The sequence below is a fragment of the Protopterus annectens genome, chromosome 1.part0 (genome assembly GCF_019279795.1).
Source record: "Protopterus annectens isolate FY-2018-M chromosome 1.part0, PAN1.0, whole genome shotgun sequence".
Lineage (NCBI taxonomy): Eukaryota > Metazoa > Chordata > Ceratodontiformes > Protopteridae > Protopterus > Protopterus annectens.
The window spans coordinates 599,435,574-599,448,311 of NC_056725.1; the positions used below are offsets into that span (position 1 = coordinate 599,435,574).

The 12,738-nt window shown below is 37.4% G+C and overlaps 1 protein-coding gene across 4 annotated transcripts in view; it reads right to left on the reverse strand.

Moving 5' to 3' along the window:
* RCOR3 (REST corepressor 3) overlaps window positions 1-12,738 on the reverse strand; it is a 1,455,897-nt gene that overhangs the window by 1,171,397 nt on the left and 271,762 nt on the right. For all 4 annotated transcript variants that reach the window (XM_044061710.1, XM_044061718.1, XM_044061701.1 and 1 more), the window contains exon 4: window positions 2,538-2,590. In XM_044061710.1, the coding sequence (XP_043917645.1) occupies window positions 2,538-2,590 (53 nt within the window). The remainder of the gene's footprint in view (window positions 1-2,537; window positions 2,591-12,738) is intronic.

A 12,738-nucleotide genomic window follows, 5' to 3' on the forward strand; every position in this document is an offset into this window, starting at 1 on the left:
AGGCTAGTCCTGTGCAAAGCCATTGCATATTCCTCTACAAATCTACAATTCCAACACAAAGGTAACAATGGATGGGGTAGAGACCCAAGGGTCTCTGGTACTGGGCCTACTTTCTGTAAAGAAGGGATAACATATGACATTCCAAGTCAGAAGACCTTATCAAAATCGTCCTCACAATTTGTTAAAAATAATCTTTGGAAAATCCTCCCTTTCTCTCAGTTCCAGACTGGCATAATCCTCAGAGATCAGGCATCCTTCTTAGGCTCATAGTAACTAGCATTAAGGCTGGTCATCGACATGGTCTCCTGAGAGACCTGTGAAGTGGCAGTAGTAGTAATAGATAAGGACGTGATCCTACTTTTTGCCTCTTCCGAACAGGAGGCGACCCCTCTTAAAATCCCCTGCCTGGCTGGGGAAGCATGAAGATTATCCTCACCAGGGCCAGCATAAACACAGGCCTTAGCAGGACTGACAGCATTGCCATGGCCTCACACACTCTACCTGCAGTCTGCCTCCTCGCCCACATTTTGTCCTCAACAACTGTATGTCATAAGCAACCTCCTGGCCAATCACCCTACTTGTTCCCAATTACTAGGGGGAGGTTTGACCAGGTGGGTCCATTATTTATGCTTTGTTAACTGGGTAAGTACCACTGGTCTGAAAACTCAAGTATGACTAGGGCTAGATGGTATACAAACTTGAGACAGAAATAACAGTAACAATGGTCATACATATTCTCAGATATATAGTGATTGCAGCTTAAACTCTAAGCATTCAGAGGAATGATACATCCAAGTAGAAAGACGCTGTACTAAGAGATAAAAATATCAAATACTCAGCTAACTAGAGTTAGGTAATTAGAGTTCTAAGCACTGACAGTAATGAAACATACATAAGACAAACAGTGAGACACAGTTCTAAGAAGATTTGGAAAGATATAAACAGAGAAGAGTTCACCAAGGACAAGCATAGATAAAGATACAGTAAAAACAGATGAGTTTCTATACAGTAAAAGCACACTCAGAAAACTGAAGTGTACTTAGGACAGTATGTAGCAGCACCAATTATTTAAAGCAGGAACCAAATATCAGTAATGTAAAATGAGTGCTTTGGCATGACCAGGTTGCTTAGCTATACCTGAAAAAGAAACTGCATTCTGATATTTTCTTTGCAAGCTTCCAAAATTATTTCTTAAAGTCCTTATGTGGTGGCTAACCCTGACCTAATTCATAAGTTTTTTGTTTTGCTTTTCATGACATAGCACTGTCATATACCTAGAAAAATGCAGGGGAGGGGATGTGCAATGGGCCAGTCGCAGAGGTGTGCCGTTGCTTCCACAATGGATATATTTTTCCAAGAAGCCCTGCCCCCCCCCCAAGACCATGAGTGATAGTTTCCCCAACCACCACCAGGAAAACTGAACCACTTCAAGTGCCTCCAAGTGTGCATACCCCACTGGAAGAAGTAAGCGGGCCATGCCCCATTAGCTCCACCACCTCCCTGCCTGGCTCTTCTAGTGACAAGTCCCTAAATGACTCTCCCCCTGCTACCGAGATGTATACTATTAAACATTAAACTTCTGAAGTTTTCATTTTCCTAGTCTTTTTTTTCTGGATGCATGTTCACCTACAGAATAGTGCATTTGTACTTAGAAGCCTACTTTTTTCTGGGGCAGGCAAGTCTTTAAACTCCTGGCACTGCTGAGTAATTTTTTTTTTTTTGAAAAGATCAAGAAGTGCTCACAGGAAGATACTGTGATCTTCTATTAGACAACAAAAGGCACTGTAATAAAGTCCTTGGATCAAATCTACTTTCGGTTTGCACACTTATTTGGGACTTTTTCTGAGGACAGTATAGATCCCACAAATGTAGCAATTCCAATCAGGTAACAACCACCATAATTTATTCAGATCAAAACCAACAGAAAAAAAAAACGTCCTGAAGTGATTTCTTTGCTACTCTGAAGCAATTTTAGAGAGAACAAATAAATAAGAACACCCAAATACTCCTCATGGCAAAAAAGGCTTTGACAAGCATTGGAATGATGTTCAGTGTACATTGAAACTACAGTCAAAGGGGCATCTGAAGAAAGCTCTGCAGGTCCATCTGGAAATTAGTCAGACATTCTGCCTTCTGGCAAATACTGGAATAAGGAATATAACTACAGAGGTAATCCCAGTGATGAACTACACCCAGCAAATAGTAAGACTAAAATTACATCCAATGCATCTACTACTCTGCAATCCAGAATGCATACCCTATCAAGTAAAAAGGTTACACTGCAATAAGAACGTATGTCTACTTTTTTGTTACAACACAAATCAGAATGTCTTCCTATTTTACAAGATAGACAGCTCTTAGGAATGGAGTCCATACTTCAATGCAAAATTTAGGTCTAGGATCCATTAATGTTGTATCACCTCTTTTGGCAGTGGGCATTTCTTCAAAGACCAGCATACTGCAAACTGATTCATAAAGTCCAAAAATAAATTCCTGCCTCATCCTCTGAGCATTGGAAGAAAACGGAAAGAACTCACCTGTTCTACATTGTAGCCATGTTTTTCTTTTGCTATCGCAATATACTCATCCACTGTAAAACAAAAGAAAACTCAAGATTACAAATCAACATTTTCACAAAGACAAGGTAGTCTTAAAATCTTGCATGTAATCTAAACTCAAGACAGTCCTTCAACTGTTTCTGTCCACAGACTGATCTCTGGGAAAGATTACAGTTAAAGCTCATTAAGATAAATTCACAACTCCCAAGACAGATAAGATTAATATAGTGACCATGTATTCCAGCCAAGGTTGTCACATAAAAAAGCAGTCCGCTCAAAATAGGGACACACACACACACAGACACAGACAGACACACACACACCATCCTGCCCAGTACAACTCCATGTTTGGATATGACATCACGGCCACCAACATTTCTAAAGCTAAGTTAGGAAATGGAAAAAGAAAATGGTCACGTAAAAAAAATAAATAAATAAATGAAACACGGATCTCACAGTGCAATCAGCATTACCTTAGGATGACAAAGCAACCAAAACAGAAGTGCTAGCTGTCAGATTACAAACTCCAGCAACTCTGTCTGGGTGGTTGGTGTACAACTCCATGTGATGTTAAATAGTGTGCTGCTGTAAGAGTTAAAGTGCAGTCTAATAAAATCAATCTCATTAACTTCATCATCATGCTTGTGGACAATAAACTGCAGTAACAGCCAGACTGCCAGAAGCACATAAACTGACAGCTGAGGCAGCAAAATTACTTCCTGCATCAATTAACTACATTATCACATGCCAAATTCAGAGCCAACAAAAACAGAAATTTACTTTCATAATGCTGTCAGAAAAACTAAATAAACATTAACTCACAATGTAAAAACTTTTGGCTACATTTCTTTTAATAAATTTAACAAAATCAGAGCTATACTGCTTAACTTTAATAAGTGTGTTAAACTAGTACTGTTTTCAGATGATGATAACATCTGGATTAATGCGACGGACTTCAGGATTGACATATTAAAAGCCAGCCCACTGCATCAACAGCCTTCAGAGGTTATCAAAATCCAAAAGAAAGTAAAGACTGTTGTATAAACATACTAATTTATCAGTAATTACAATATCAATCAAAAACAGTGAAAGACTTGTCTTGATATACTTGATGAATCAAGACAATGACACTAATAGACTATTTCAGGTACTGGACTAGTGTGAGTTTTACGGGCTATAAAGACCAACACAAAAGAAAACCATTAGCTATTACTTTCAGCTCCTCCTAGACTTTGCAGTAAAATACTATTACTTATAGTAGACAAAACATAGTTACATATCTGGTTAGGACATAGCCTAGAAGGCTTCATTAACAGGACTTATGATAAGCTGAAGAGGAGGTTAAAGAGGAAATATTGTAGTTAGAAGAGGTTTAAGATTGTAACTGGATCATGTGACGCATGCTGTGCAACTGGTGAAACCTTCCTTTTTACCATTTGCTTTTCAAGTATTCCCAGGAGATACCCCAATAATATTTTTGAAGGTAGTTAAAAAACATGATGTAGCACAACATATGGGATGGAGTAAAGGTGCAAGTTTCACAGAACTGCTAAAGAATGAGAAAGGTTTAAATACTCCATATCCAAAATTAGACTATGTAGCTACAGTTTAAACTAGTGTATCTAATGCTTACGTGTCAATACACGGTTAAGTGGGAGAAAAAGTTGTAGACTTCACGACTGACAATGTCAGTAGTTCTGAAAGACATTCCTTAAGGGCATGTTACATCAGATGAATAGATCCTCCCTATGTGATAAAGCACACTACATTAACAATACAGACTATATTAGAAAGACTGACACCTAATTCTTGGTCAACATGGCTTTAACCTACTGATATAATACAACAGCTGTTCAGAGATAGACATATTTAAGAAACTGGATGAAGAAAATACAACCAATTTACTGGGAGCAATTAAAAATGGATTCAACCAAGGGTACATAACTACAGATCCTGCAAATGTACGACTTGTCATACTTTTAAGAAATGATTTAACTAGCTCTTTCAGTCTGACAGAATTACTAGATACTTCACTGCAATTAGTGGAAGATTACATACAACAGGCAAGAGGTGAATCCCCAGTACTTAAAAAAGATTAATCAGTCATGCATATAAAGCATCGAAAGTTTTATTTATCTTTTTTTTTAATTTCTCCAAGTCTTTTGGGTTTCTAATACCATGACAGAAATGGACCCCATTCCTAAGTCAAAGTACAATTAAAGTTCATGAAATTGGTATTGTTTCAATCTTTGATGTCACTAGCCAAAAGTGCTCTTTGCAACACCCACAATGTGCCCAGTAATGACTCCTTCTGCAATTCGTACGTGGTTACATGGATTGGTAACATATCTAAATACGATTGTAAATTCTTTTTATAAGATATGTAGCTCTTACTAAAATTGGAAATGTCTGGGTATCTTTCTTCCACATTGCTCTCGTTTCTGCCTGCAGATTCTGATATTTTATGACTTTGTGTCGCTCTGTATGCAGGACACTGTAGTCACTGGGTGTGGCGATTTCAATGAGCAATGCTACTCTTGTCTTCTTTTCTTGGACCATTATATCTGGTTTTCTACCATCTATCTTTTGAACTGTTGGTAATGGGTGATCCCATGTGATATAAACTTCATCATTTTCTATGATGCTTTGTGGCTCATGTTTCCAGTGTTTTTCAGCCACTTCAATACCATAATGTTTGCACAATCCTAGGTGCAACAACCTTGCCACATTATTATGACTTTCAGTATACAGTCCTTCTGCCAGGAGTATGTCGCAACAAGGTGTGCGACTGTTTCCAATTCAGTTTTACAAAACCTACATTTGTATGTTTCTCCCACATGTTCAATTTACTTTATAAACCAGCATGTACACAGCCCTTCCATCTGTTGGTTTAAATTTGCCTCTCCTTAACCATTCCTGTGTTTGCTCCTGATCACCATGAGGTTCTTCCAGAAGTTTTCTATACTTGCAAATATATTTATGTTTTTTCCACATTTCTTGTCTTCTCATCTGGTCCTTCACGTTATATTTTCTTTTGTTTTTTGGCACATTCAGTTGGTGCCTGATTCTTATCTACTTCTGGTTTGATTTCCATTCCTGACTGAAGCTTTACAGGTTAGTGAAATAGATGTAGTAGTAGATGGGAGTGACATGGCATATCAATAACCAAGATATGCCGCCAAGACTGTTAAGATCCGAATTCTAGCTTGGAAATGTTTAAGACTGAGAAAAAGGTTTACCCATTGCAAACGTTTATAATGGAAAAATTTGTTCATAGGGCCACACTTTCTAGTCATGTTCTGATTTGGATCAATTCAAAACTGAACTTGAAAACTTAAGGGGTGGAATATGAATAAAAACATGTTAATGCTATCAAAATGTTATAAAAATTTGGAGCTGTACTAAATCACAATGGTCAATAGAATTTTTGTTGATAGTATGTACGCACACACACACACACACACACACACACACACACACACACACACACACACACACACACACACACACACACACAATATAAAAAGTGTACACACCCCTGTTAAAATGCCAGGTGTTTTTGTGATATAAAAAAAATGACACCACAATAAATCGATTGAAAACTTTTTCCAGCTTTAATGTGACCTATAATTTGTACAATTCAATTGAAAAACAAGCAAATCTGTTAGGGGAAAACTATAAAAAATAAAAAAAATGTACAATAAGCTGGTCGCATAAGTGTGTACACCCTTAAACTAATACTTTGTTGAAGCACCTTTTGATTTAATTACAGCATTCAGTCTTCTTGGGTAGGAATCTATCAGCATGGCACATCTTGACTTGGCAATATTTGCCACTCTTCCTTGCAAAAGCGCTCCAAATCTGTCAGATTGTGAGGGCATCTCTTGTGCACAGTCCTCTTCAGGTCACCCCACAGATTTCCTATTGGATTCAGGTTTGGGCCATTCCAAAACTTTAATTTTCTTCTGGTGAAGCCATTCCTTTGTTGATTTGGATGTATACTTGGGATCACTGTCGTGCTGAAAGATGAAATTCCTCTTCATCTTCAGCTTTCTAGCAGATGCCTGAAGGTTTTGGGCCTCAAGTGACTGGTATTTGGAACTCTTCATAATTCCCTCCACCTTGACTAAAGCCCCAATTCCAGATGAAAAAAAGCAACCTCAAAGCAAGATGCTGCCACCACAATGCTTCACCATGGGGATGGTGTTCTTTTAGTGATGCAAAGTGTTGTTTTTGCGCCAAACGTACCTTTTGGAATTGTGGCCAAAAAGTTCAACCTTGGTCTCATCAGACCATAACACATGTTCCCACATGCTTTTGGGAGACCTGATGTATTGTTTTGCAAATTTTAGCTGGGCCTGGATGTTTTTCTGTGTAAAAAAAGGCTTCCGTCTTGCAACCATACCCTATAGTCCAGACATACGGAGAATACGGGAGATTGTTGTCAAATTAGTACACAACCAGTACTTGCCAGAAATTTCTGCAGCTCCTTCAGTGCTGCTGTAGGTCTCTTAGCAGCCTCCCTGACTAGTTTTCGTATTTGTCTTTTCATCAATTTTAGAGGGTTGTCCAGTTCTTTGCAATGTCAATGTTGTCCCATATTTTCTCCACTTTTTGATGACCATCATCACTGTGTTCCAGGTTATATCCAATGTTCTGGAAATTTTTTTGTACCCTTCGCCTGACCGACACCTTTCAACAATGAGATCCCTTTGATGCTTTGTAAGCTCTCTGCGAACCATGGCTTTTGCTGATGCAGGCAACTGAGTACATGTCAGGAAAATCCTACTAGGACAACTGAACTTTACTTGGGGTTAGTCAGAGTCTCTTTAATTGATGGCATGTGTGTACCCAAGAATACTGTAATTCAAAAGGTCCTTCAACAAAATATTAGTTTAAGGGTGCGAACACACAACAAAGTATTAGTTTAAGGGTGTGCACACTTATGCAACCAGCGTATTATATGTTTTTAATACTTTTTCCCCTAACATTTGACTATAGGCTACATTAATGGTGAGAAAAGTTTTGAAATGATTTATTGTGTTCTCATTTTTTTATATCACAAAAACCTGGCATTTTAACAGGAGTGTATACACTTTTTATGTCCACTGTGTGTGTGTGTCTATATATAGGGTCTACATTAAATCAGCGAACGCTGACTCATCGACCCTAGTTCATGGAACACTGACAAACTCGGAACAGAGATTTTTTCCCCCAGGGGAAAATAAATAAATAAATAAATCACTGTTCCACCACAAAAAAACCTTAAAACAGTATTTAACGTGGGGGGCTCTGCCCCCCCCCCCACTTAAATATACCAACTCCAAGATCATACCACAGTGGAGGAAATGGCAAACTCCCGAAACCGTCCCAGCAATTTTTTTCCCTGAGAAAAAAAAATTGCTGTTCTGGGTGTTCAGCATTGTCAGCGTTTGCTCAAATAGGGTCGATGAATCTGCGTTCGCTTTTTAAGCGTTCGCTGATTCACTATAAACCCTATATATCTCTATATAGACACACACACACACACACACACACACACACACACACACACACACACACACACACACACACACACACACAATTACAATGAAATTAAAATTAACTTGATTAAGGAATCCAGCTAGTAAAAAAACAAAAAAGCACTGGACAGAGGACACTCCAACAAAAATCCAATCCAGTAATTCAGTAGTTTAATACATGTGATCAATTAATAACGAACTTTATAAATTTAAATATATGAACTTGTAAAAGGATCTTTTAAAATGATACAAGTAAGAAACTGGCAGCAAAAATTCTCATTAAACATATCTAAAATATGTCAAAAAATAATGATAAAATTCTCATCTTATGGACACAACATATACTATTACATACATTTATACAAATATATGAATATGTATATAAATAAACCCTAAGAATCAATAAGCTTGCAACTAATGAATCACATAAAAAATGTGTATCAAAAATTCTTATCTAATTAAACTCCTTAATTTCAAAATACAAGCTATGGAGCACACATCATTGATGCCTGGATGTCTGAAGGCATCACACCTGAGTTGCCATAAAAGCTCACACCTTTCCAACCATAATGGAATGGGGCCACCCCTAATGGACCTGTTAACTTGTTCTATAACCCTAAAATCAAAGGTTTGGTCCGGGTGGTTAATTATGTGCCTTGCAAGGGCATTCTCAACCTTCTTAATTTTAATGGCATATATGTGTTCATACAACCTGTCCCAGAGTCTTCTATCAGTCTTTCTAACATAGAAGACGGGACAAACTTTACACTTGGCCAGGTACACTATACTTCTTGAACTGCAATTAAACCTGCCATTAGATGAAAATCTATGATCCCTGACTGTGAAAAAGCAACCAGTGTTAATGAACCTACAATAAGGGCAAGCCTCACATCGAAACATTCCATTTACCCTTGAATTTGTTACTTTTTTGTTTTCTAACAAAGATTTCAAATTTTGTCCTCTTTTGAAAATAACTACCGGTTTCGTGGGTAAATTATTTCTCACATTCTCATCCTCTGTAAACAGATCCCAATTTTTATACAAGATACGTTTTAAAAGAAGGGTCTCATTACTAAAGAGGGTGATGAAGGACGAAGTGAAGTCCATAGTAGAATTTGTGTGTAAGCAATTAGTTCTATCACAAATTGTGTTCTCAATCACTACCTGGTCTATTCGGGAATCATTCAAGATTGCTTTGAAAAAAAAGAAGAACTTTTAAAGGTTACTTCATTTAATGTATCATCCAATAATACCTGTGGGTAACCACTCTTCAAAAACATGTCCTTTAAAAGTTGACATTCCACTAGAAACTTATCAAAATCTGTAACCATTCTAGCTGCTTGGAAGGAATTGGAGTAAGTTTCCTTCCTAAAAATAGTGGCAACATAACACTGTCTAGTATGGTCCTTACTCAAACGTATATCCAAATAAGAAATGCTTTCTCTCTGGAAATCACTAATAAATCTTAGGAACTCTGTGGTGTTAGTTCTGTGTCATTACTATAAAGATGATGAAAATATCATCCAGGTAACGGGTGTAGAAGTGAATAAAATCTGAGAAAGGGTTATTCTTCAACATATACTCTCTCTCCCAAAAGACTATCACAAGATTAGAGATGCTGGCACCACACGGTGATCCCATAGAAACACCTTTTGTTTGCACATAGTAGGAATCATCAAAGAAAAAAGTTTGAGCATTAGGTCTAGGAATTCCTGAACCAATTATAACTCATCGTTGTCAATACCTTTGCCTACAAGTAACTGACTAACCCAGTCAATACCAAGGTCATGTGGGATCACCGTGTATAAATCTTTCACATCCACAATGGCAAAATTATAGTTTTCCATAAATATCAGTTCATTCACATTGGCCAAAAAAAGACCAAGAGTCTTTGCATACCTGGGGTTCATTCACCAAGAAACGTTGAAGTATGCTATCAACAAACTTAGCCATGGGATATGTGATAGAATTACATCCGTTGACTATCAGAAGTAAGGGAGGGTTGTACAAGTCTTTATATATCTTGGGGATTCCAAAAATGACAGGAATTTGTGGTGCTGGAACAGTAACAAAGTTGAAAATGTCAAGCGAAATGCGTGCTTCAATAAATAAATCATTTAGGAATCCCCTGATTTTTCTATATGCACCGTGAAGTTCATTCAAAGAAACAAGCTTGTGATGGGCAGTATTCCAAGAGTAAAATCATTTTATCCTTATACAAATTATTATCCATAATGGTAATACCTGCAGCCTTGTCTGGTTGTGATATCCTCAAGTTACTGTTAATCAAATCTGTTAACATTCTTTCATCACTACTTAAATTGTTGCCATCTGGGCCATTCCTGAATAGTCCCAAATTTCTTAAGTCAAACTTACAAATACGCTCAAATGCCATTAAAGTAGGATGTAACATAGGATTAAAGGTACTGTTTACTTGAAACATATTCCTTACTGGTTGAACATTATCATGGTGCATGCTCAAGACTAATTTTAAACTGAGTTTCCTCGAAAACAACTTCAAATCTATTATAGTTTTTGCCAAGTCAATGCTCCTGGAAGGTACAAAAGTTAAGCCCCTTGCCAACACATCAGCCAAATCAGTACTGGCAAAAAAAGTGGAATAGTTAAATACTTTAAAATCATTAGTACTGTTAAAAACAATATTCAAGTTACAGCCTTGTCCACAAACTTCAGTGAATGAGTTATTGCCCAAATAAGTGTCCAAACACTCACCAAAGGATGTTGATGGTCTGTTAATTATCATCGTGCTTGTCATCGGTTCCTCCGGTTCCTCTTCTTGTTGTTTTGGTGTGTTGGACTCCTCTGGACATTGTTGGGAGTCCCTCCGAAAATTCTGTACACTGTCTAGTCGTTCAGAGCATAAATGAGGACCATTATTAGTTGAATTGGTAGCATTAAAATTATTTTTATTATTTTGCAACCTCTCATTGCGGCGGGGGCCTTCTGCTGCTGTTGAAGTGCTAGCTTGCTCAACGGCTGGATTGTGGCGAGATGCGTCATGCCGTTCGGACGTCTCTGTATCATGAATGGTTCCCTCATCCAGACTGGTGACAGATGAAATCCCACCCCACTGCTGAGAGCCAGGAGGGTGCAGATAAGATTTTCAAAAGGGGACAAAATTTGAAATCTTTGTTAAAAGCCAAAAAAGTAACCAATTCAAGGGTAAATGGAATGTTTCGATGTGAGGCTTGCCCTTATTGTAGGTTCATTAACACTGGTTGCTTTTTCACAGTCAGGGATCATAGATTTTCATCTAATGGCAGGTTTAATTGCAATTCAAGAAGTATATTATACCTGGCCAAGTGTAAAGTTTGCCCCTTCTTCTATACTGGAAAGACAGATAGAAGACTCAGGGACAGGTTGTATGAACACATATATGCCATTAAAAATAAGAAGGTTGAGAATGCCCTTGCAAAACACATAACCACCCAGACCAAATCTTTGATTTTAGGGTTACAGAACAAGTTAACGGGTCCATTAGGGGTGGCCCCATTCCACTATGGTTGGAAAGGTGTGAGCTTTTATGGCAACTCAGGTGTGATGCCTTCAGACATCCAGGCATCAATGATGTGTGCTCCATAGCTTGTATTTTGAAATTAAGGAATGTTCGATACATGCACACATTTGTTATGTGATTCATTAGTTGCAAGCTTATTGATTCTTAGGGTTTATTTATACACACATTCATATATTTGTATAAACGTATGTAATAGTATATGTTGTGTCTATAAGATGAGATTTTTATCATTTTTTGACATATTTTATATATGTTTCTTACTTGCATCATTTTAAAAGATTATTTTACAAGTTCATATATTTACAAAGTTTGTTATTAAGCGATCATGTGATTTTTGGTAGGTGTGGTTACCTGTTGAGGGAAGGTATTTAAGTGATTTTGTTAATAGTGTCTTTTGTCTGAAGAAGTACAGGCATTGACCTGTACGAAAGCGCTAACTTTACTTTATTAAACTACTAAATTACTGGATTGGATTTTTGTTGGGAGTGTCCTCTGTCCATTTTTTTTGTTCTTTACTAGATTGATTAAGGAATCCAGCAGATCTATCATGAGATTAAAAGGCGTGCATTGCAAGTCCAAATAGCTATACTTTAGGTTGCCTTTGATGTTGTATTAAACAGAAAACTATCAGCTCCTCTGAATCAAGTCTGCAAAGAAGGTTTAATTTAGACTGCAAAAAGTTAATTGTGTGGTCATACAAGCATGTTGTATGAAATTACTGCATTTGTGAGAATAACCATCTAAATGACACCTCTGGTTAAAGTTAACAGTTGTCTCCTTCATAGCAGCCAATACATTAAAAGGTATTGCTTGTAAATTGTCAAAACAAGATGGACAGACACTAAAAAAAAGATGTATATGTAAAAAGAAGGTGTAAAACGTAATCTGGATACTACAAAGATAAATATTTACAAAAAAAATGTAAAGAGAAGCAAGAAACCCACAAAGCGGCTGGAAGGGTGAAGCGCTCAATTACATTCTCTACTATCTTTGCTCATAGCTTTTCTATAAATCTTGAGCACACGCATTTTAGAAGTGCATGCCCCTTTAGGCTTTATGTGCTGCCCAGACATTCAACCATTTTGAACAAAGGGGGTATACCTGCAAGACAACACAGCAA